Raw genomic sequence first — 26770 nt, forward strand, 5'->3', positions numbered from 1 at the left:
ATCAAATAAACACATATATATACATATATATATATAAAACTATATTATATTATATATTATAATTTTTTAGTTTTGTTCATCTAGTATCAAAAGCAGCTTACTCTTAATTGCCAAAAAATATAAATTCACTTTACTCTGAAAGGATATTTTAAAATCACTCTATCTTTATAAATAGCAAATTTTTTATACATTCCATTGTTACAAAATTTTGCAACAAGTTTTTAAAATTAAAGTTTTCAAAAATAATTAAGTTAAGTTTGGTAACAACATTTTTTAAAACTAACGTTCAGTTAGTAACCGAAGATCAGTTACGTCACATAACAACGTAAATAAGCAATTTCTTTTTAACTCATTTTATTGACATGAAGAAACAATGAGGTAGCTAAAATTAACTGAAAATTATTTATATCCTACTGCATTTAAAACCAAAATTTTATATAAATATATATATATATATATATATATATATATATATATATATATATATATATATATATAATCTTTGAAATTTCTTGTTATACGTTAAATTGGGTATAATTCAATAAATGCGGCTGCGTATAAACTTTTTTTTAAATATATATATATTTTTTAATAATATATAATTATTTCGATATTTCGCTGATCTATCGTGATCAGTGTCATCAGGTATAATAAATAAAATAGTTACAAAGAAATCGTTATAGTAAAAACAAACCGTTAAAAAGATAACACTATAAAGCCAAAATATAATACAAAAAAATTTCTCAAATAACTGACGTCAGCAGTTTTTTAAAAAAGTTTTTTTTAGTTTCACCAATGTATATCGAACTGCATAAACATTTTAGCTGGTATACGCCAGGGTCTGTGTTTAGTGGTAGTTTAGTTTTATTGTTGCAAAAAATATATTTTAAATTGGGAGTTGATGTGAAAATAACCTTTATGTTTTGTTTTCGAAATTCTTTACGAAGTTTTGGACCAACAATTGGTATCCAAAGTAGTTTTATAAAGGGTTGGGTATCTAATAGTTGACATGTGGTGTTTTTTGAATCGTTTTTTAAATCGTCTATAGTAATATTATTTAGAATATTCTTGTTGTGGCTATTTTCAACAAATATGTCTATTAGAAATACAATTTCTTTTTGAAGGTGTTTTTGAGAGCAAATTCTTTTTGCACGACATAGAAATCCTTTGAAAACGCCAATAATAATGTTAGGATTAATGTTCGAGTTAGGTTTAAGTTAAACATTTGTAATAACTTCTTTTCGATGTATTTGAAATTCATAAGCTCCAGAGCCTGTGTTTGTAATATTAATATCTAGGAAATTGAGTTGTTTGAGGTGGTTTTCAAGTTCCACTGTGTATTTTATGGCAGGATGTTGTTCATTAAGGATGTTCAGGAACATTTGTTGTTGTTTTATTGAAGCGAAGCAAGCGTGACAATCATCTACATATCTCTTGTAAGTTTTTGGTTCGGATGTATAAACAATTGCTATGTTAAGGGCCTTTCTTTCTATATTTTGTAAAAACGCTTCCACCAGAACAACCATTAAAGATAAGCCTATAGGACCTGAATTAGGTATTACTCGAATATTGTTTTCATATAAGAAATAGCATATACTTAATGAAAGTTCAATTAATTGGTGAATGTCTACAAGAGTAAGTTTAGTTTAAGTTTATAAGTCATCAATGTCAGCGTTCAATATATCAATAATAACCGGAATTGCTTCGTCAATGGGTATGGATGGATATAAATTGACTATATCAAATGAAACTTGAACTTCGTTAGGATCTATTATCCATCGCTTAGCTTCATTTACAAAACTATTAGAATTCATAAGTCTACTTTTATTTTTGTTCAGTCGGTTGAATAACTTTAACAAGATAATCAGATGTTCCATAAGGTGGTGTGTTAATTGTTGATACAACGGGGCGCATTGGGTAATCTTTTTCTGGTTTGTGAGCTTTAATCATTCTGTAAATCTTTGGTGGGTTACAATCTGAATTTGTTAAAATTTGTGAACAGTTTTGTGGTAGAGTTTCTGCCGGTGTTGGTTTTTTAAGTTTTTCAAGTTGTAAAGTGCAAGTTTCGATATTAGTTATAATATCCATATAAGGAATTTTTTTTCAAAACTAAAGTTACTCCTGCAGACATTCATCAATTAATTGAACTTTCATTAAGTATATGCTATTTTTTATATGAAAACAATATCCGAGTAATACCTAATTCAGGTCCTATAGGCTTATCTTTAATGGTTGTTATGGTGGAAGTGTTTTTACATAATATAGAAAGAAAGGCCCTTAACATAGCAATTGTTTATACATCCGAACCAAAAACTTACAAGAGATATGTAGATGATTGTCACGCTCGCTTCGCTTCAATAAAACAACAACAAATGTTCCTGAACATCCTTAATGAACAACATCCTGCCATAAAATACACAGTGGAACTTGAAAACCACCTCAAACAACTCAATTTCCTAGATATTAATATTACAAACACAGGCTCTGGAGCTTATGAATTTCAAATACATCGAAAAGAAGTTATTACAAATGTTTAACTTAAACCTAACTCGAACATTAATCCTAACATTATTATTGGCGTTTTCAAAGGATTTCTATGTCGTGCAAAAAGAATTTGCTCTCAAAAACACCTTCAAAAAGAAATTGTATTTCTAATAGACATATTTGTTGAAAATAGCCACGACAAGAATATTCTAAATAATATTACTATAGACGATTTAAAAAACGATTCAAAAAACACCACATGTCAACTATTAGATACCCAACCCTTTATAAAACTACTTTGGATACCAATTGTTGGTCCAAAACTTCGTAAAGAATTTCGAAAACAAAACATAAAGGTTATTTTCACATCAACTCCCAATTTAAAAAATATTTTTTGCAACAATAAAACTAAACTACCACTAAACACAGACCCTGGCGTATACCAGCTAAAATGTTCATGCGGTTCGATATACATTGGTGAAACTAAAAAGAAGGTGATATCGAGATGTATTGAACACCAGAAAAACAGCTTAAAAGAAAAATGGTCCAGTTTGGGTGCAACTGAACATTCCAAAACATGCCATGGTAAGTTTGATTGGTTGCACCCCAAAACATTATCTGTAGCCCCAGAATATCGAACTCGGAAAATCAGAGAGTCACTTGAAATAAGCAAAGCTAGGGTTCGACAGGAGTTGGAAAATGGTGATGTGGTTCTTAATCTGGATGACGGTGATAACGTGACAACTAAAACCTGATAGATCAGCGAAATATCGAAATAATTATATATTATAAAAAAATATATATATATTTAAAAAAAAGTTTATACGCAACCGCATTTATTGAATTCTACCCATTTTAACGTATAACAAAAAATTTCAAAGATTATATATATAAATATATATATATATATATATATATATATATATATATATATATATATATATATAAATTAGTAAAAAACACTTATCTAACTTTTATCTTCTACTTTAAGTTTCTCCATTGCTGGATCATCAGGTATTACATCATTGCTAACATAACTGAGATACAAACATATTTTATAACTTCGGAATGTTTTATAATAGATATCAACTAAGGGTTCAGGGTAATTTAAAGAATCAATTTTCCCTGAGTATAATGTAATACTTTTGCAACCAGAACCGTGACAAAGTCATTGTTTTACAAATCACAAGCCTTTGTCAAGTCTTTTCACTCAAGTCAAAGCCAAGTCCCAAGTCAAGCGAAGCCAGCTCAATTTAATACTTGAGTCAAGTCTTAAGTCCCTAACCCCTGATTCAATACGTAAACAACTCATAATGTATTTGCAATCAACTAACTCCCATTTTATATTTAAAATTTATTGAAAACTTATTTTTCAAATACATTATATATAAATAAAAATACTTTTTTTTAAGTAAGTTTACATTTGCAAAAGACCAAATTTAAAAGGGCTGTCAGATATCAAAGTCCAAATGAAGATGAAAACCAGACTGTGTGAAAAATATTTTTTACATCTTTTCGCTTTAAAACTTTTTGCTTTAATTTCCTGCTAATGCCAAAATGCAATATGCTAAATGGATGTAAACAATCTTACCTTTATACTGTAGCAGATGTTTACTAAATTTCATTTTTTAAACTATTTTAGAGCTTGAATACGAGGTTGTACCTTACCTTGAGCTTCAAGCCAAGGTACAACCACAAGTTATTGAGTTTAAGTTATAGTCAAGTTCTTAGTCATTGGCATTAGTCAAGTTACAAGTTACATTAGTCAAAGTCAAGTTACAAGTCTTATTTCATTATGTGAAATGATATCAACTTTTAATAATAATAAAGATTGAAAATTTGGATTAAACCTAAATATAAAACTAATATTCAGCATGAAATTATTTTGAAAATATTCCCTGAGCATTCCCTGATTTTGACGATTTTCAGAAAAACTTCTCTGACTTTTCCAAATTTTTACTGATTTCTTAAATTTTCAATTTGGGTCTTACTGTCATATTTAATCTCACTTTATTAAAGAGGTGACTGACTAGATTGCATTTTCTTAGAGTTGACTGCACTAAATAATCTAGAGGAGACCACACATTTTCCACACATTTTTTTCATTATAAAAATGCATTTAAAGTTTGCTTAATAAAATATTAAGTCAAAAAATAATAATTTTATATTAGAGTTTGCTTTCTAATTTTGAAATTTTTTTAATTTGCTTATTACAGTTATATCAAAAATTAGGATTTTATATTTATAAGTTCTGCATTTTTTATCTTTAATTATAAACTTCTCTCTACATTTCAAAAATTGTAAAGAATCAAATAGTATATGATTTTTTTTTAATGTTAGGCTTGACATTAAATTAAATCAAAACAAATATTAAAACTTTTTATTTTAGTTATCAGTTAGTTTTTTTCATCCAAAATTCTACAGAACTTTTTGACTTTAAAAGCAAGTTCAAGGTGATGAACTTTTTTATAATGCGCTTACACATCTTGTGTACCTTCCCAGGATTTGGTGTTGAAAATCTCCACAAAATTTAATTGTTTTTTTATGAAAGTTTTTTCAAAAAGAACATTGAATGTCAATCAAACTGATTAAATGACAGCTCTACTGAATAATTCAAAAAAATTAGGTTGAAAGATGAAATCATGTACTTTTTTGTAAACATTTTTTTTAATCACATTAAAAAGAGAATTTTCATTGTGGGGTCAAAAAGAACATTAAATGTCATACAGATTGAATTAATGGCAACATTTACAGAATAATTCAAAATAAATTAGCTGGTATGATGACATAATGAACTTTTTCGTGCAAAGCAAAAATACTTTTTTTTAAATTAAAAAGAGAAAAGGATACAGAGAAAAGGATATTTTTCTTGCTTTTTGTAAAAACTTAATTGAAGCTGATAGTAAAACATTTTTCAAACAAAACTTCTCTTTTTAATAAATTATATCTTTAAACTTTATAAAGGATGTAATAATAAGTCATTTGTTTGAATGATAAAATATAATATAACTATTTACATGCTAAAAGACTTTAAAAAAGATACACCCCATAGTTAAAAGAGTGTGTGAGCAATCATTTAGATATTAATAACATGTTTGACTTTCACTTTACTTGTAAGTAGATTTAATCGACTTTGTTTTGATCAAATACTTCCTCCATTCACTACTGCTAGGAGGAGCTGCATTAATAAAACCTTCTGGAATACGACTACTTTTCAGAGAGTCTGATGGAGCCAAATAAAAATCCCATAAACTTCTAGAGGTTAAAAAAAAATCAGATAAACACAAAAACATCAAACATATTTCTTTTAAAAAATTTTATTATATATTCAGTTATAAAATAACAATTAAACTAAGTGTTTTTAATTTATAAATGAAATATGTTAAAAATTTAAAAACAACAAAGCATAAATAATAACATAATAAAATTTATAATGGTATTTTCCCTTGCCATTTTACCATGTGAATGATATACAATTAATATTTTTACAACAGAATGAATGTGCACATATCAACTGTCATAAATAGAAAGAACATGTAGGAAGTGTATATGCCTAAGGAAAGGGTTAGAGTTGAAAACAAAAAAAACCATAAAAGAAATAAAAAATAAAATAGAACTTTGAAATATAATATAAATTGAAAAAAAAAATATGTGTAAACAAACACTTTCTGCTTTGTAAATAGAAAAATTAAACTTAGTATTGTATTTAAATGATCTAAAATCAGGAACAAGAAGTTCCAAAAAGGACTCCAGTTTCAAATCACTATTGATTGTTCCAAACAAAGGAATGTGTTCTACAAGTAGGAGAAATGAGAAATGATCTTGAAAAAACTTTATTTGATAATGATAAACTCATATTTTTTATGCATTTTAAACAAATGAAAAAATGTTTTGAAAAGCATGCTACTTGTAATATATGTGGTATAAAACTTTCTATGTATTATAATTATTCAAGACATTTGGGGTTTTCTTTGTTTTTTCAAATTTCTTGAGGTTGTGCTTTCAAAGATAAGTTTTTTTCTTCTACTGTTATCAAAAACAACAAACCTGGTGAAATTAATAATAATAAATTAATACTAGTGAAATTAATGTTTGCAGTGTTATGGCTTTTAGGGAGATTGGCAGAGGGAGAGATGCAGTGTAGTGGTGGCAACGTCTCACAGCAATAACAAGGTATTAGATACTGTTATATTATCTAAGTTTTGTAAAGGTTGACAAGTTTGGTAAGGAAAAAAGGGAACTTAAATATGAGCAGTGGAAAGTTAATTATTCCTGCCAAGTAAATCATACTAAATCAGCTGGTGCCATGGAAATATTTCATTCTTCAGTAAATAAATATAACATTCGGTATTCAAAATATCTTGGTGATGGAGACACTATCTCATTTAGCACAGTTATTGCACACAAACCTTATGGTGATGACCTTGTTCCAATAAAACTAGAATGTATTGGACATTACCAGAAATGGCAATCTGATAAAGCAACTTGTCAAGTTACATACAAGAAAAAAGTGAATTTACCAGTTGCCATTATGGAAAAGATCAAGCCAGTATTTCAAGATCTAGCAAATACTGATATGCCTAAAAAATGTTTGCATGGCATGACTCAAAATGGAAATAAAGCTTTTAATCAATTAATTTGAAACCATTCCCCTAAAACTGTATTCACCTCTAAAGCTGTTATTGAAATGGCTACTCTGCAACCATTACTAATAATGATAGTTTTGCTGAGTTATCTTCTGTATTTGATGTTTTTCATATTAAACCTGGTAGTTACTTCGAAATTAGTGCAAGTAAAAAAAACTCCATACAATTAAAAAAAATGAACAAAAAAAAAACAGAAAAAAATTAAGATCTGTTAGAAAAAACTATTTTGAACAAAAACTAGATGAAGAAACTGCAAAAGATTATTGTGCTAGTGGTTTTTAATAATTTATCTAATAATTATTAATTTTAAAATTGATTTTTCCTAATTTCTTTGTTTTTTTTTTGCGAGTAGCTGTTGAAAAACAATGATATCAAACAATAATAAAAAATCATTTTAGCTTCAAAATATTAGGATATAAATTTAATTTATTATTATTATTTTATAATTAAATTAATTTAATTATAAAATTTTGTTATATATATATAAATAAAAATAATGCCAGGATATCACTTTAATAGAAAAAATAAACTTATTTCAAATATTTAAACTATAAATAGCTTTTATTCCTTCTCGTTGCTTTCAAAAAAAATAATAACAATTTAAATACCTTATATGAATCAATGCAGCTAAACTTTCCTCTGCTTGCAACCAATACATACGAAAAGGTATCATTGGATCAAAGGTGTACAAATCCATACGCCCTATATACAAGTTTTGTTTGAATTTTATAAACAATTTTAACTATAATTCAGATGTCATATGCATATAAAACATTAATTAAATATTAATTAATATAATAATTAAATAAATAATAATTAATTAAATAATTAATACTAATAATTATTATTATGATAAAATTACTACTAAAATTATACCATAGTCAAAATACAATTTAGCAACTCTAAAAAACTGTACATAAAACGGTAAAATAAAAAATAAGCAGCAGCTGTAGCTACCAAACAAAAATTATTACAATAAACAACATTAAATCAACTTTTTAGTTAGATAGTTCTTTTATTTACAAGTGTAAATATTTGTTTCTATTGTTTTTTGCCATATTTTGAAATATACTTATTTATTAATAAAGATTATAATATGCTTTTATTGTTTTTAGAAGAGGAATGTATAAAATAGTAATTTATATATAACTATTTTCTTAATTACCTACTGTAAATAGTTTTACAACGTAAGTACAAAAATATATATATATATATATATATATATATATATATATATATATATATATATATATATATATATATATATATATATATATATATATATATATATATATATATATATATATATATATATATATATATATATAGATTCATTTTAAGGTTTCTGCTTCATTTTAAGGTCAGCGCAAACCCATATTTTATTAGCAGAATGTTTATTATTTTGAATTTGAACCACTTTTAGGGGTTGCTAAAGTGCCTCAAAGTCATTATTGGCTTTTAAACCTCTTTTTTAACTCAGTTTTGGCACATTTAAGTAAGTTGTAAAACATAAAAAAAATTTTTAGAGTTTCTTTTTATTTAGAAGAACCAAATAAAAATCAGGCTTGGTCGGTAAGCGGGAGCGATCACTCTCGAATACTGACCACGGAAATAATACTTAGTTGCAAAAAATTGGCCAGGCTTTTTTTTGAGAACATTTAAATTTATGTTTTATGAACATACATGGAAACAAACATAATCTTGAATGTTCTCAAAACATCTTGGTGTAGAAGAATAGAAAGTGAAAAATAAAAACCCGCCAAATTTACAAACAAACTAATTCTATTGGTTCAAAAAATACGCTGACTAAGCAAAATAAAGTTCTAAAGTAGTTCTGTTGAAATGTTTTACAAATTGTATTATTTTCAATTTGTTAAGTTTTGAGATTTCTAGCATGAATTGGTTTAAGTATATATCATCAAACAAACTATTATTTTAATACTATGGCTCATTCATGGAGCCTCATCTGCAAAGCCGTAAATCTTTTAAACTATTATTATTTGTTTACAAAAATAAATGTTTTATCATTTTTAAGCAGTTCCGCTTCCTCTTCATAAAGTATTTTTAAACTTTTTAGTTGATTTCTATCTGGTTAATTTAATTTCTACAGTAACTCAATGATTTAATTATTTCATTTGTTTGTCTTACTAAGAAGAATTGTTTCAAATATGTTAAAATTTTCAAACTACGCAAAGCATAAAATAGTTAACACTCCTGAATTTTAAAAGCAAGTATGAATGAAAAAGCAAGACCACCAAGATAAACAAAAAAACAATGAATAAATATAACAAAAAAAATTTTCAAAATAATGATTTAATAAGAAGTTTGTTGTATGAATTTGCTTGATATTTTAGGAGACATGTGGTACTTCTTTCAAAAAACTTGAAAAATGTCTGAAAAGTTATCACTATAATTGGAAAAAATTGCATACATTTGTAATTTTGTATACAGATTTACATATATTTCCTATAAATAAAATTGCCATGCATTTTTATTTGTTTCTTCTAACTAAGAAGAAACTCTGGAAAATAAAAAAAATTAATTTTTTTGAAATGTACAACTTGCTCAAACATGCCAAAAATGGGCTAAAAAAAGGTTTAAAGTTTAAAATATGACTTTCAAGGCATTTGAGCTACTCCTAAAAGTGGTCCAAATTCAAATAACAATATTGTACTAGTAAAATATGGGTCTTTGCAGGAGATAAGACTCCATGGTACTTTAAATTTTTTCAAGACCTCAAAATGAAGCAGTCTAATATATATATATATATATATATATATATATATATATATATATATATATATATATATATATATATATATATATATATATCAAAGAAATATAGAAAAAAAAAAGAAGAAAAAGAGATTATTTTGTTCTCTTTAAGAATTTGCTTGAAAATTATAAATAGCATTATTCTATTGAGTGTTTCAAAGTTCTCTCAACATCTTTTGGGATATTATCACAGAAAACAAGAGAGGATTCTCTTTTTGTTGTTTTTAAAGATTTCAAAACTTATATCATTACTACGGCACACCTGCTGGACATCATCACCTGCTGAACATCATCACCTGATGGACATCTACAAAAGAGTATTTTACGGTAGGATTGTTCAGTTAAGATTCAAAATGTCATATGCTGATTTTTTGTTGAAAGACAAATAAGTTCAACTTATTTTGGTGAAAGCATTTTGCATTTTGATGTCTTGGATTTTAAATAAAGAGTGCAAATAGTTTTTGCAATGTTTCAAAATGTTAAAAAGCAATTTTAATGCACTTATTTCGATTTAGTCTAGTTTTTGCACGATCACATCATTGTTTCTGTAAAGCTCCAAACCGTAAGTTTATATGGGTACTGCCGAGGTTTGATATAAACAAGTAATGGATCTTGAATGAGCAAATTAGATTCCAAAATGAATAAGAGTCTGGATCGCTGACCAGAAAATTGTTATTTTTTCTGTAATGTTTACCCAATCAAGTGAGGCAAAAGAAGAGTGTTCTGTGTCCCATGAAAGTGTTTAAGCTCACTATGTAAATTTATTTGATTAACAGCAAAGGATATTGTACAATTTTCTAACTGTCTTTTACCTTTAAGGAGGAAATCTGTTTCATTAATCTACCATATAATCTTTTTTTGCAATTTATTGATAATTAAACCCTATTCCTTTCTTTATTCTACTATTAGAAACATAAAATTATTATTATTTTTTTAAATATTTTGAAAAAAGTAATGTGCTTTAACAAAATATAAATTTTAAATGAGATCTATTAAATATAAAGTTATTTTAGTAACTTTTTCTTTTGATCTAAGATACCAAGTGCTAGCTCTTGTTTCTTAATTTCTTTGTTTTTCTGATTTGCTTTTTATTTCATAGCATTAGCTTTAAAAATTAACCCTAGATCTTACTTCTCCTCGGCTTCCTCAACAAATTTTACAAAATCAAGTTGCAACATTTCACAGGTTTTCTTCAGTTGATCTTGTTGTGTTTCCATATCCTATATTTCATTGCTAACAACTTTCCTTGCCAGTTTCTTCTTTTCTATTAGTGCCTGATATTGAACTTAGGTACATTTTTTAACTTTCATGGGCTGATTTTACATTGATTTTCATTTTGTTTGTAATTTCAATATAAAGTGGCTGAATATTATTTGATAGCATGAAATCTTTAGCTAATTGTCTTGCAGTTATTGATTTTTCATTCAAATTTTATTCGAGTACTGCAGCATTTATACTAAAATCTCTCTCAACTGAAGCTTGTCCATGACTCAGTGTCAAAATTATTTTGACAGTTGATGTCAACTTGTTATATTTATCTAGGTTACACTTTCACAAAATAGAAGTCATCTAAACTATAACTATCTCTGTTGAATTCATGATAACTGTTTTGATAAAATCTTGATTCTCTAAAGAAATGTGTAAATTGATTTACAGCTTTTTCAGAAAAGACTGGTGAAAGATACTTTAAGCTAATCAAGTGGGTCAATGAAGATTTGTACTCCTTCTCAACGTTTTCTGGAGTCATTGTTATCAATGCATTAGGGTTCAAAACCTGAGAATTGCATATAATGATAGACCCTAATGGAGTTTGCTCCATAAACTTTTCAATTAATCATAAATACATGTTAATGCAATCTTTTTGGAAACTTTGAATATCAGTAATTGTTATTATATCTTTCTTTTGTAAAGAAGCTAATTTTGTTTCAGCTGCAAATCTTAGTTTGATTTGATTTCCCTCAAGTAGATAATTTTTTTAATAAAAATCAACTTCTGGTATAGACCAATTATCAATAACTTTGTGTTTCACAAAAAAGCTCAGTATGGTCTGCAACAGTCTTCCTAAGTATACATGGATGGAATCATTTGCTTGTCAGTTTGGTATGCAAATAAATGTGGCTCTAATATGCTGGCAAGAAAGATGAAAACCTAAAAATTTAAAAGAATAAATTTGTCTTTAACAGCTTTTTTGACAATTAAAAAGCTTTTTGATTTAGGTTGCTTTGAAGATGATAATTTTTCCCAAAACTCAGTTAACTTGCATATATTAGGCCTGATTTCAATGCCACAATCTGTAACAGATTTGTTTTCAACCCATCTTGTTGCACAAAAGAAAAGAGGGTATTTTGTTGCATTCATGACTGCTTCATAATCTTGACGCTTAGCCAGGCTGTTATGAAGAATTTGCCAACACCTTTTTAGAGTTTCATTAATATTCCATGAAGAATTTGCCAACCTCCTTTTAGAGTTTTAATAATATTCCATGTGGTTGATTTGATAGCTGTTTTAAAGGCACCATGAATTATATGCAAGAAGCAACTTCCAATATTTATTAGCTGTGACATCTCATTGTTCTTTCTATGTTTATTTAGATCATCTAGAAATTTTCAATTTGTAGAGGGTCCATCTATGGAAACTTGAAACATTTTACTTGAATCAAATCTTGATAAGTTTTTGTTAAAATGAGGAAGAAGGTCAGAAGCTGTAGAATGACCGAAAAAAGCTGATGTCCAATATCTTACATTAACTTTGTTTTTGAAATCCGAATATCAAACGTTTGGGTTCACCTGACATGTTTGAGTTATGTCATTTAAACTTTCATCAAAAGATACGATGTAACAATCTGATTTTGTGATTTCTTTTTTTAAAAGTGTCTTTAAGTTTTTTTTAAACATCTTCACTTTCAACAAGGCTGCAAGCAACCACTAATTACACTAGGGGCCATTGAATTAAAGCCACTTGATGATTTTGCTGTAAAATGAAATATGTATAAAAAAGTAAGAACAACGTCATGCCGTTCGGTTTGTTTATATATGACTTCATTATTATTTATGTTATGCATATTATACACGTGTTTGGCTTAGTATTTAATTAAATTTCATGATTTCTAGCTGAAAAACTATAATGTTGTTATTGCTTATTTTAGTGTGATAATGGGGAAAAAGCCAGATATTAATGATTTTGTCGAGGGGCAAATTGTAACATTGAATGCTGAGCGTTATTCTCAGCGTGATATTGCAAAGAAACTGAAGATTTCTAGAGGTGCCGTTGAGAATGTTTTAAGATCTGGAGGTGTTTCACGACATTCCAACTGCAAGGGAGTACGAAAAACAAATCATCGTGATGATCGTTATTTGAAGAGCATTGTTGTGTCTAGTCCGCATACTTCTTCTGCACGCGTTGCAAGCCTAGCTAGTGACAGGGGTATTCAAGTGAGTGCTAGGACTGTTAGGAGACGTCTGTCAAATGACTTTGGTCTTGTAGCTCGCAGACCAGCGAAGAAACCTCTAATCACGAAACAACAACTCCTCCAGCGATTGAAGTTTTGCCGTGCGATGAAAGACAAGTCAAGGGAGTGGTGGGAGAGAGTCATGTTCACAGATGAAAGTACCTTTCAGCAGCTACGAGGCCCTGGTTATAATTATGTCAGACGTCCTGCCTCTCAGCGATTCAATCCCAAATACACCATCAAAACTGTCAAACATCCACCAAGCGTCATGATCTAGGGTGGCATCACAGCAAGTGATCAGTGTGGACTGCACATCTTCGATAAAGGGGAAAAGGTCAATGCCAAAATGTACTTGGACTTGCAAAGATTGTCCAAAAGTGGTTTTCAGACAACAACATTTAACTTCTTTCCAATCGGCCATCAAATTCACCTGATTCTAAATGTGATTAAAAATTGTTGGCAAATTATGAAAAGGAAAGTTGCTGCACATCGTCCTACATCAGAAAAAGACCTGAAAGAGGTTTTGAAGCGTGTGTGGACGACAGAAATAACACCAGAATACTGTAGAACACTCGTTCATAGCATGCCTGATCGCATTAATGCTGTGCTTAAAAATAAAGCATATCCTGTGAATTACTGACTTTTATTCATCGTTTGAGCTAGAACTTTATTCAGTGTATTGTAAGGTTAAAATTGCATTTGATAATATGCCTGCTAGACCTTGTGGCTAGAGTAAACTGTGTATTTTCCAAAAATTTGCTGCTGGCTTTATTTCAATAGCCACTAGTGTAAAGTTGGAAGTTACTGGAAGAGAAAAGATGAAGATTGTTGAGCAAGATAGTTATTGACAGACGACTTAAAGGATTGCAGATTATATGAATCAGGAAAGCAAGATAAAGGAAACGAATTCCAAAGAACTGATTTTTGAGGAAAGAAACTAGACGAATAAGTGTTTTTGGAACACTTAGGAACAGTCACAGAAAAAGGACGAGACTTAATTGAATGATGAATAACACGAGAATGAATTTAAGTAGATGGCACAAGAGACCCTAGCTCTTTAGAGCAGTGCTTATTATAGTATTTGTAGAAAAGAGAAAGAGAAGCAAAATTACGACAATGTGATAATGGTTGGAGGTTGGCTGCAAGAGCAGGTCCAACTATGTTTACAATGCATTTTTGCACCTTGTCTAAAAGAGAAAGAGCATCATTAGAAGATTCGCCCCAGATATGGCAACAGTATACCATACAAGGCCGGATTTGAGACTTATAGAGATAGAGAATAGAACCTGTAGTAAGAAAGTGTCAAGCTCGATGAGAGATGCAACCTAGAAGATGAAGAGTGGATGACTCATGGAGTACATTACCGTTTATAAATATGGGAAAATCTAAATTATTGCGATAACGATTGACTGAACAAAATTGAGTTTTATCTGTATTAAAGTTCACCAGCCACTGTGAGCATCATGCTGTAGCAGAAGTGAGATCCTTTTCAAGCTCAAATGCCCCTTCCAAGCAATCAGAGAGTGTTGGCTTCTTATCACGATAAAAATAAATAGTAGTATCATCAGCAAACAATACCACCTTAAATGTGAGAATATCTGGAAGATGGTTAATGTAACTTAAAAAGAGAATATGGTCAAGGATGGAACCTTGAGGAACCCCTGAAGTTACAGAATAAGGAGAAGAGTGCTGTCCATCGAGGACAACTTTTATACTACGATTGGAAAGAAAAGATTTAATGATCTTAAAGATGTTGCCAGATACACAATAAGAAGAAAGCTTATGGAGAAGACCATCATGCCAAACTTTATCAAAAGCTTTTGAAATGTCAAGAGCGAAAGCCTTAACCTCTCCACCTTTATCTAATGCACAATAAAAATTATTGGTTATTACTGTTAGCAAATCAGCTGTAGAACGAGTAGATCGAAACCCATATTGATGGTCAGAAAGTAAGTTATTAGATTCAAGTATGGCACTAGTCCATGAGTAACAATGTATGATACTTTTGAGGAACTCAGGGTGTATTTTCTGCTACCTTGCTGTCAGGAAACAACTTTTCAAAAGAGTTGTTTAAATTTGCACATGAATTATTAGAGTAGTTGAATTATTATGTAGATTTCAGTGCTCGTATGATCTCATCATTAGTTGATAAAGATGATTTAATTGAGGAATCAGTAGTTGTTTGTTTTTGGTGGCTCAGCTCGCAACTCTTTTCCATTAACGAAGTAACAGCTAAAAGGCTTTGCAGCAGATTGATGCTTTTTACCTAAAAAGCTTCTTTACAAATATAATGTTGTAATCAATCTTCTTGAAAATAGGTCTTTTCTGAAGTCATTTCTTATATTATTATATTTAATGAAATATTTATCTAAACATATTTTATAAAAGTTATAAAACCACTGCAGTGAGCAACTTTCAATAAAAATAAAAACTTTTTACTTTTATTGAAATTTGTATATTGCAAAATAACTTCAAGCTATATATAAAACTAAAAAACATTACCTGAGTTTTCCCTGATTTTAAAGATTTTCAAAAAAAAGTTCCCTGACTTTTCCAGGTATTCCCTGATTTTCAGAATTTAAAAACTTTTCCCTGGTTTTCCAGGTTTTCCCTGAGTACCATGAACCCTGATTGAGTTATATTACTTTTGATTATTTAGTGTTTAAAAAACTTTTCAAAAAAAATTTACAAATTCTTTGGTGATGGCTTTATTTTCCTTTTTATTGTTTATTTTGAATAAATATGTATTTTTTTTATATTTTTAAAAGCATTCTAAAAGTTTTTTGATTTGCTATTTTTTAGCTTTTCAATTATAACATATTGCTTGTAGAGTTTATTGTTTTGAGCTAACATAACAAAAATGTTTTTGAGCCATTTTGTATTGATTACACAGGTCAACAAAAAAAAAAAATTTTTCTGGTGCCGAGCAAACAATTTGTTTTTTGTATAGCATTTCTCATTTTGATTTCAAATATGTAACTCTTTTTTTACCATCAGGTCAAGTTGTAAAGATATTTAGGTTCAAATCTTAAGTATTTAGGGTAAAGTCCCTAATATTGTCGAAAAAAAAGTTATTCAAAAGTATGTCAACCTGGGTCTCAAAAGAAGCGTATTTTCATAGAGATTTTAGAAAACATAAATAATTTTCCTTAAAATTTATTGACAAAAAAATTATGTGAAAAAATGCTAAAGACTCTTAAAAAAAGTCAACAGAATGTTATTCACCAAAATTACACAAAATACTTTTTTTTATTACAAATGAATAACATTTTTAAAATCTCTCTGAAAATACGCTTCTTTTGAGACCCAGGTTGACATACTTTTGAATAACTTTTTTTTCGACAATATTAGGGACTTTACCCTAAATACTTAGGATTTGAACCTAAATATCTTTACAACTTGACCTGATGGTAAAAAAAGAGTTGCATATTTGAAATCAAAATGAGAAATGCTATACAAAAAACAAATTGTTTGCTCGGCACCAGAAAAAAAAAATTTTTTTGTTGACTTGTGTTATAAGTAATAGAATTGTAATCTTTTTAAATACCGTTCATTTTTTTATCTCTCTATTTTAAAAGTGATAAGAGCTTTGAAAGTGATAAGAAAGAATGTTATGTAAAACATTTTTGTTTGCAAAAAAGACGCCCATGCGATGTTCTTTTTTTTTAAGTTTTAAAATTTTAATTAATTCATTAAAATTTTTGATTGATAATATTGTAAACATAAATAATGTTTAAATTATGTGTATATTGTCCAATAAAATGCATGACAAATTAGTTTAATTCAATAATAAAGTTCAAAATCATCTTAAAGTTAAAAAAATTGACTTGAAGTTTTTAAGTTCAAACTCAGACTTTACTTAAATTTGGTAATAAAGTCCAAATTTATCTTTTAGTTAAATTTCGGGTAAACATATGGCTTAAATTCATTTTACAGTTAAATTTGGGTGTAAAAAGGTCACCTTTGTTAGTCCTTACAACTTAAGCATAATTTTTTACACAAAAAATTTATATTTTAAATATGTATTTTTAATTAAAAATATATATATATTTAGCTTTCTATAAGTTGTATTAAATCAAACCCAAATAAATATTTTTGTTTGAAAAAATATTACTCAAAATCTATTTAGTGAAATGAATTTCTAATTTATCAACTTTATATTTTATATAAATAATAGAATGACTACGCTATCTAAAACATCCCCATGCTACTCAGGTCATTATGCTATGAAAACATTCCTATGCTAATCATATCACTATGCTATATAAAACTTTTACAATTTTTATGACAGTAAAAAATTAATGGAATTTATGGTATTGTAGCTGTGTTTCCTATTTTGTATATAGCAATTAACTTTTAATTATAGTTATAACATTTGGTGACAAGGAAAATAATGAGGCATATGTTAATATATCTAGTTTAAAAAATTATAATTTTATTGAAAATGTCAACATATTTGAAAATTATTTACTTGTCGATAACATAAAGGATGCACAATCACATAGAACTGTTTTCTATTAACCTTCGGAGGACCTGCTTACAAACTATTTAACTTATGACAAATCAGAAACTTAAGGTGAATATTAAACACTAAATCCTAACACTAAACTTCAAAACAAAAACCTTGTTAAACAAGACTGTGCAGAGAAACAGGTTGTGCATGGTACTACTAAAAGCGTAGGGTGGATGTGAACCATAAAAATACTTGACTGTGAGCCAAGTGTTCTACCACTAGTTTACTATTCTGGAACTTATAATATTAAAGTAAAATACTATAATAAAGTATAACATTAAAATAAAATATTATGATAAATTATAATATTAAAGTAAAACATTATAACTTATTATAATATTAAAGTAAAATATTATAATAAATTATAATATATCGTACACCCAGATCAAGGGTGCACAAGTCAAAAATTATGGATATTGAGTTATGAATGACATTTGATAGTATGTTATGTGTTGTACATGGTGACAAAATACCACAAATCTAAAGCGAACGTTTACAAAATGACACATACAAATGGCACTCTTAGTTGGAAAAAATATTAAAAACTTAAAACTTCAACCCTGATTTTCTCAGTTTGACACTTTTTGACTTGTGGCACCCTTGATCTGGGTGTATGATATAATTAAACACATTCTAACTGGAGTTACTTCAGTTAAACTTTTACTAGTTAAAAAATTAAGACATAAAAAGTGTCCACAGAAAAAGTGAATCTCAGCTATGTCTAAAAAAATTAAGACAAAAAAACCTCAGCTATAATTATATCAGCAGTTAAAATGTTAACTACAAAGTGTTGAAATTGGAGGAATTATATAAAAAAACTGGAACATCTCCTTAAATGATTGTTGAAATAGCTAAAGATCACATTAAACATATTGAAAACATATTTAAAGTATTATATATAATTTATGCAGAGGATTGTTGCAAATGTGTAATTAAGCTGCAGGTTAAACATACAATATTAATTGTTAAACAGATCCAATTGAGTCAATGAGAAAATTTATAATATTGTATTTGCATTTCTTTTTTATTACAAAAATTAGTTGCATTTTTGTTATAAGTGCAATTACCAAGTGTACCAGTATGAAGTGAGCAAGATACAAATGTGTCAATAAGAAACATTTGTTGTGAATAAGCATTATTATCTTTATTTTTTTTTGTTGGTATAACATCTGTCATGCATTTAAACACATTTAATATGCATCCATTCATTGAACAAACATATTTTTTATCACATTAAAAATGCCTAATTTTTTTTTACCAGAAAGTGATGATTTGCGGAAAGCATAAATATTTTGTTTTCATTTGAAGAAAAGTGCTACAGAGTCGCATTGAATGCTTGTTGAGACATATGTCAATTCATACCTGTACGCCTGGTAAATTTAACAGTTATAAGTAGAGATTTTTAGTTAAAATTAAATTACTGTTTTGCTTCCTTTTCTTCTGCTTTTCATTTTCTAAACGATTGAACTCCTCAGTTTCTTCTTCGCGCAAAACTCTTAATGCCTTTTCTTCATCCTCATATATTTTTCTTTGTTTCTTTAATAGTTCAATCGCCTTACTTACAGTTCCATCAAATGATATATTTTCATTTTCAGTAGGTAAGATCCCTATGAGAAAACAGAATTTCAAAAATACAAAAAGATTTTTTTTTAATATCATGTATTTAAATAATACATATTCTCACCTGACACAAAATACACAACATCTTGATTTTTTTTAAATAATACTATTGATTTTTATCAATATTATTATTGATTTTTTTTAATATTAATTTTTATCAAAAACTTGGAAGGTTTAAAACTTGGAACTATAGCACTAGATTTCTATATAACCTTTAAATTAACCTGTGGTGTAAAGCGTTGATTTTGCGCATTAGTCAATTAAATATATTTTACAAATGTTTAATAAAACTTGTTTTCAAATTTTCTTAACAATGCAAAATATCTAAATCCATTTTTGCTGGGAATAGAAAATATAAAAATACCCATATATATTGAAATTTACAAAGTTATTACCCTTGTAAATTGAGGTTTCTTTCCTTAAATCTCTGAGGTCTTTAAGTAGTTGAAACACTGCGATTCTTTCATCGGTTTCATATTGTTTTCTCTTAACTTCTACTAGTGATTCTCCAGCTTCATTTTTCAGATTGTCAACCTAAAAAAAAATAAAAAGGAAAACTTCTTAAACATCAATTCAATTTCTTTCAAAAAAAACTAAAAAAAAAAACTTCATGTTTGCAATCAATTTAAACCATTTTTTGTCTCAGAATTTCCATTTGTTTCTTATGAATAGCATCATCAATTTGCTCATGCAACTTCATCCTTTTACTAATGTTAGCTAAGTACTCTTCTGATTCTTGTTTTTTTCTACGCCTTGCTCTTTCCTAGAAATCAAATCAAATTATTATATTTTCTATGCCTTGCTCTTCCCTGGAAATAATCAAATTAATATATTTAGATCAAAACGATCAATAAAAAATGTTTCTAAAATTTTAATTTCAACAAACCCTTTTCTTCTTTCGAGCTTTTAGTTTTTCAGAAATAAACTTGATCTGAGCTTCATCAAACAATTGGTCTTTCATTTGTAAGAGTTTTTCCTAAAAAAAATTTTATATACAAAAATAATTTTACAAAAATTGACAAAAATACAATAATTTTAATAGAAGAAATATTTAAAAATATTTAAAATTAAAATAAAATGCCAATAATGAAAATCAATCAAAATAACGTTTCCACTATGGCAAAAAAAGAAAAATTAATTTTCAATGATCAGAAATTTAAAAACTTAAGTAAAAGTCATGGAGAATTAAGACCATTATGAGTTTCAAACCTGTGAAACCAAGAGATTTACATTCACTTTATTTCACTATGAAACTGCTTGAATGTTTGGATTTATCTAAAAAAAAGTTTGATCTTCACAAAATTAAAAAATAAAACTGTTTTTTTAATTTTGTAAAGATCCAACTTCTTCGAGGCAAATAGTCAAAGAAAAAAAAATGTCTAAATTAAAAACAAAAATGAATTTCTGTAGGAAAAAAGCATAGTTAAGCTATGTGTATTATATTAGTCAAAGCAAGAAAAATGCATAAATAAAACAAATGAATTTTATTTACAAATTAGAATCATAAATCTGATTTATCTTTGTTATGTAATATTTTTACCATAAAAAAATAGAACTTATATTTTAATAGGACTAATAACTTAAGTGTATTTTGATTCTTATTTAATATGTGATTTATTTTTAAATCAAATATATACTATATTGCATTACTAACATATTCAAATTTTTTTTTTAAACAAAATTTATTCAGTTAACTTTGTATATTGAAAATGGATTTGCTACGCTTTGGCTGATTGCCTAATTGTAATAGACAGCTCAATTTTTTTGAATAACTCAACTTCAGGTTCTCCACATATAACTTATATCAAGTTTTATGACATAAAAAGATTTGTGGGTGGTGGTTCTATCATTTATTTTTTACATTTTTAATAAGGTGTCATTTATTATAGATATTTTTTAAAACAAGTTTCAATCAACCCAACTTTACAAAGAATTCATAGTCATCTCAGCTTACAAAGACAGTTTACATTATTTCCATAGGAAAATTGGGGAATTAGAGGATTTCTATGGAATTTATAAAAATACATCGCTTTTTTGAACTTAGTTTAAACTTTGTTCTTGATTTAATTATTGGGTAATACTCCAAAAGAGAATTATAATGACTTAAGCTATTGTTATAATTTATAGCTTAAGTTGCTGCTATAGTGTAATGTGCAAAATATTAAGTTTGTTTGATTCCTGTAACATGATACTTAAAAAAGTAAAAGTAAAAACTTAAACAAAAATTTAAAGAAATATTACAATATTTAAACTGCTACAAAAAATTTTAAATTGAATTGATGATGAGAAGGATATTGTCATAAAACATTAAACAATCAATAGACGGAACAAGCCAATCAAATCAAACAAGTAAACTTATTAGATTCCATGTACTGCTTAGATATATTGCTTCTGGATAATTAATTTCATCATTCAATGGGTTTTTAAGTTAATGTTTTCATTAAACTTTTTAGGTTCAATTGTTTTGCTATAAAATAAAGAGAAAGTAAATAATTTGGTTTAATAGGACAAATTTTTTTTTTATAAGTATAAGTCTTATATACTTAAGTACATCTGAATTTCAGATTTTAAAAAAAAAAATTTATAACCAGAATTAGAATAATTTGCTTTTTTCAATTCAAATTATTTATAATTTAATTTTCAGCTCACTCATTTAATGTTTGCTATATAACGTTTCTACTTTAACTATTTTTAATGTTTTCTATATAATGTTTCTACTTTAAGAAGCAAAAAAAAATGACACTTTTACAAAGTTCAAAAAATATTTAATTATATTTCCTTCCATCTTCAACATCTGAAATTGTTACTGTTGTGTTAGAATTTCTGGAAAGTTTTTTTCTTAGTAATAACGATAAAGTAAGACAAACGTCATACTTTACTATTATACCATTTGTCCATAGCAGCATCTGCTTCAAAATCGTCAATCTCTGTATCGTCTTCACTTATCTGAAGTTGAGACTCCAAACAATTTTGCCCTAGACAACTTAAAGTCATTTTTTACCTAATTCATACAGGAAAACATTAATTCTACCTTCAGCCAGTTAATAATATCTGAAAAATAATCAGCAACTTCACTAATAGCTTTGTTGCCATAAGTACCACTGTTCTCATTTAATGACCAGTTAAAAACATTAAGTAAAGCCACTAAATGCACAAACAATGATGATTTTTGGAGACGCTATTCCATACTTATGAAAATATTTGTAATAACTAGTTTGTACTGCTCAAGAACCTTGCTATTAACTTTGGCATATTTAGAAAGTGTTTTTGACACATTTTGATAAAAATTTGTTGAATCAATAACTTCTATAGAAATCTTTATACAGATTTCTATAGTGGTTAAACTTACCTGTTGACATAAGTGTCATCAAGCAAACTTACTTATTGACACTTGTGTCACTAAACAAATTGCCTATGGAATTTTTGAGAAGAATTTAAAACCTAGCCATTGTCCATGTAAATTCTTGAACTCTTCTTACCACTTTTACCAAAATTTGAATATTGCTTTAAAAAATTCAACTCAAACGCCTAAGGGAGATAAAACGCCAAGATATATAGCCAGTTTAATAGGGACCAAAGCATTTTTCCACTGCTTCAAAAATTCTTTTAACTCTGCTCTTTTTGTTATTTAGGAGTCAGTTGTAGCCAATGATTCAATGTGTCATAAACACACCATAATCTTCTAAAGAAATTTTCATTGCTTTGTACTTGTGATCAATCTACCTAGTTCCACAAGTTTTTGTTGGTTTAGGAACACTATTACCCCAAGCTTTGGCTAACCCTTGTAGTTCTGGGCAGCGCTTTGGTGACTTTGGATACAAATATTATAGTTGTTATAATAATATAGTTGTTATAATAATTCATCAACAGTTTTAAAGGAACTTAAACTTTCAAATGCATCTTATAAAGCTAGTTTAAGTGGATGGTTAAAGCAGTGTACAACTTCCAGCCAAGGCAAACCTTCCTTTAGTAATGCACCTAAACTGGCATAAACTCCCAGATTAAAATTTGCTTCATCAAGGTGTACACCTTACAGATGTTTATAAACATTGATAATGCCAACTCTTACAAAACCATCCATTAAACATTTTTTCAACCTAACTGCATTAGAATTCTCTGCTATTTCAAGAGATAAAAAAGACTAATTTTGGGCATCCATTTTCTAAATAAAGATTATAAACTAATTCCTGTTCACATATTGCTGAATCTGTGCTTTTGTCAAGGCAGTAAAAGGCAGTAAGAAGTAAAAGCAGTAAAAAGCGTGAGAAGGTAGTAAAATCTACAACTTTTTAAACATTCGATTTATTTATTTTTAATTAACAATGCAGTCTATAAATGATATTGTGCCTGGTTTGATCCAAGTCATAGAAAACAACTTTGTTTGATTTATCCGCTTTTCTAATCTTTTACATAAGCTGCATCATAGTCTAATTATATCATTTAAATCATACTCCAACTAACAATTAAAATGTTTCTCCCACTTTTTTTACTCTTAGTTTACTCCTATGATCCTTATTTGTATCCATTTATTGATCAAATTTAAAATAAGTAAATACATTAATGAAGTGTTTTTTTATCACTAAAAATTAGTTTGAATTGCGTTGACACTATTTTTCATATAAACAACCTTAAAAAAACAGCCATAAAAAGTGTTTGTAATGAATGAGCAATTTTGATATGAAGCCCTTGAGAATTTGGGTTGAGAAATTCACTTTTCAATCAAATAACTTATTTGTCTTTCCTTCATTGTTGGAATAAAGTCCTTAAGAGTTTAGGTTGAATAATTCATTTTTCAATCAACTAATTGTTTTTTCTTTCTTTTATTGTTTCATTGTTAAAAATATTATTTGTTAAGATTCTAAAATCTCTTTTCTAATTCCTTTTTTTCTTTATTTTTTTTTTTTACAACTCTACCTAAATTATTTTTATCTTATTTTATTCTGAATTTGAACATTTTTGCGATTTTGATACTTTCGTTAAGTTTTTTATTTTTTTTTTAGTTGCTATATTTTCCATTTTTAGAAAATCTGGTATTTTGAACATCACTACAGATTCCATTAAATTTAGTTTATAATTATTGTAAAAGAATGTTAAAAATTTCCAAAACTTCGAGACTAAAATTCTCATTTCAAATAGTTTAGAAGTCTTCAAAAAAAAATTTTTATGTATTTAAAGCTTTTTATGTGTCAATAACATAAAGTATAAATAGAAAAATTCACAAACTTTGGAAGTTTAGTAATGTTTGAGCATCTTAAGTATATTTATTAGTTATGTTTATTAACTTAACTTAATGGTTGTTTTGATTTACTTTAAACAAAAAAAATTTGAAAAAATAAAAAAAAATTTACATAAAAAATAAAACTACTCACTTTATCGATAAAGTAAATCACACTAAATTTTAAAAACAAACTTTTAATCTCAACTAAAACTTTAAAATAGAATTAGGTTGTTATTAGCTTCCACGCAGAGATTTAAGTAATAAAAATTTACAAGCGCTTCATGATGAATGGAAGTCTCTGCGCAAAAATATCTAATACTTACCTTAATATACTTAATCTTACCTTAACCATACTTAATAGAGACCAAAAATATCTAATACTTTTATCTAAAAGCTAAATTTAGCACCACGTTACTTTATGGATTAAAATTTACTAAAAATTCAAAATCTCACATTCAAAAACTAAAAAAACTCACACAAAAACATTTATTTGAAACTTTTAGGAATAGCCAAATGGAAGAATGGACAAATAAAAAAAACTAATTAGAAAAGAAAAGGAACTTGCAGAGAAAAAAAAAAATTGCAAAAAAAATTTTTTAAGTAAAAACAAATCGCGAAGGTGAGGAAAGCAACCACTATTCGCTTAGTTCGAGTCCTGCACTGAATGCTTACTAGCTGATATTCCAAGTTTACCTTTTTGGTAACTGCAACTCTAACCCAAGGACAAAATATGACAATTTTTTATTAGATATGAGAAATAAATAGTAAAAAAGTGCTAATCTTCTAGGAATTTTCAGATTAGGGAGATATAAAAATGAGTGAAACACCCTTTTTCAAAAATTCCTTATACCAACTATGCATTCATGTAAATTAATATACAGAGTGAAAAAAGGTTTTCATAATCTGACCATTACCTTGTATATTTTTCCTTCTGCAACATGAACTTGCCATTGCGACTCATTCATAGTTATGTTTTCTGCTAAAGAATTACTATGATCTCTTATTGTGTTCATCAAAGTTATATATTCTTTTAGTAAATCTTTATATTCGAAAATCTAATATTAAAAATAAAAATTTGAAGCAGTTGTTATGCCAAAACAATGATAAATCAAAATATTATTTAAATTAAACAAAATAAAACATCAAACAAAAAGTAACTTTATTAATTGAAAATAGTATACCTTTAAAATCTTTTTCTGTTCCTTTTTTGTACCATTTTGTCTAGTTTTGAGCCAGCTTTCAACCATAGAAACAATATTTTCTTTAAAATCATTTTGATTATCTTTTGATACAATACTTTTGTGAAGTGTGAAACTGTTATTAGGAGGGAGATTTTGAAAATTCAGATTTTGTTTATTTCCTGGAACAGACATAAAACTTGATGGAATAGGCATAGGATCTAAATGTGTTGGGATTGGTAATGGAAATATATCCACTTGATTCACAAAAATATTAGGAACACAGCTATTGCTTTGTTTAAGATCAGTTGAAAATTGCAATGGCTGTATAGTATGCCATTGCTCAGGTGAAGAATGCACATTTCGTTGATTACCTTCCTCAGAACCAAATACTTTAAAATGTTGTTGTTGATTATTTGTATTGGTTTTTGGTAAACTGTTATTTTGAAAATGCTGAGCTCGAAACGATGGTTTTTGGGCCCTTGGAAAACTATTCATTTGAATATATCCCACCCTTGGGTCACTTCTAAAAAATGGTTTAATTCCTGGATAATTTGGTGAGTGTTCTGGAACCATTGGAAAGTGGGCCTGCTGAAAGGGAAAATTTGGCATGTTATTATAATTTGGAGATGAATATAATGGAAAATCGATTGGTTGATTAGAAAATCTTTGATTGTTTCCATTAGGTAGGCTAAAAGGTATTTGATTGATTCCAGGTGGTTGGTCAAAATGTAACCGATTTGTCCCATGAAGTTGGTTAAAAGGTATTTGTAATGGATTGAAGGTATTTGATACATTTGGATGTTCAGTAAACAAATGCCTATCATTAGGAAAATTATTTAAGTTTTCCATTTTTAAAAACTGAAATAAAACAGAATTTTTTTTAAA

At 27.6% G+C, this 26770-nt stretch overlaps 1 protein-coding gene across 2 annotated transcripts; it reads right to left on the minus strand.

Annotated features, from left to right (window-relative positions):
• Nucleotides 1–4108: 4108 nt before the first annotated feature.
• On the minus strand, nt 4109–26770 carry LOC101238771 (histone-lysine N-methyltransferase, H3 lysine-79 specific). Of its 2 annotated transcripts, XR_010643281.1 has the most exons (9): nt 25886–26770; nt 25619–25759; nt 20373–20462; nt 20118–20249; nt 19882–20020; nt 19288–19473; nt 7739–7832; nt 5528–5739; nt 4109–5431 (listed from the first exon to the last, which is right to left on the minus strand). XR_010643281.1 is itself a non-coding variant. In XM_065816451.1 (8 exons), the coding sequence occupies exons 1-8, from the start codon at nt 26732–26734 to the stop codon at nt 5592–5594; spliced, it is 1779 nt and encodes a 592-aa protein (XP_065672523.1). In that variant the 5' UTR covers nt 26735–26770; the 3' UTR covers nt 5466–5591. The 2 variants fall into 2 exon arrangements, 1 of the variants encoding a protein (XP_065672523.1); XM_065816451.1 differs by lacking the exon at nt 4109–5431 and having other exon boundaries at nt 5466–5739.

The sequence above is a fragment of the Hydra vulgaris genome, chromosome 13, assembly GCF_038396675.1.
Source record: "Hydra vulgaris chromosome 13, alternate assembly HydraT2T_AEP".
Lineage (NCBI taxonomy): Eukaryota > Metazoa > Cnidaria > Hydrozoa > Anthoathecata > Hydridae > Hydra > Hydra vulgaris.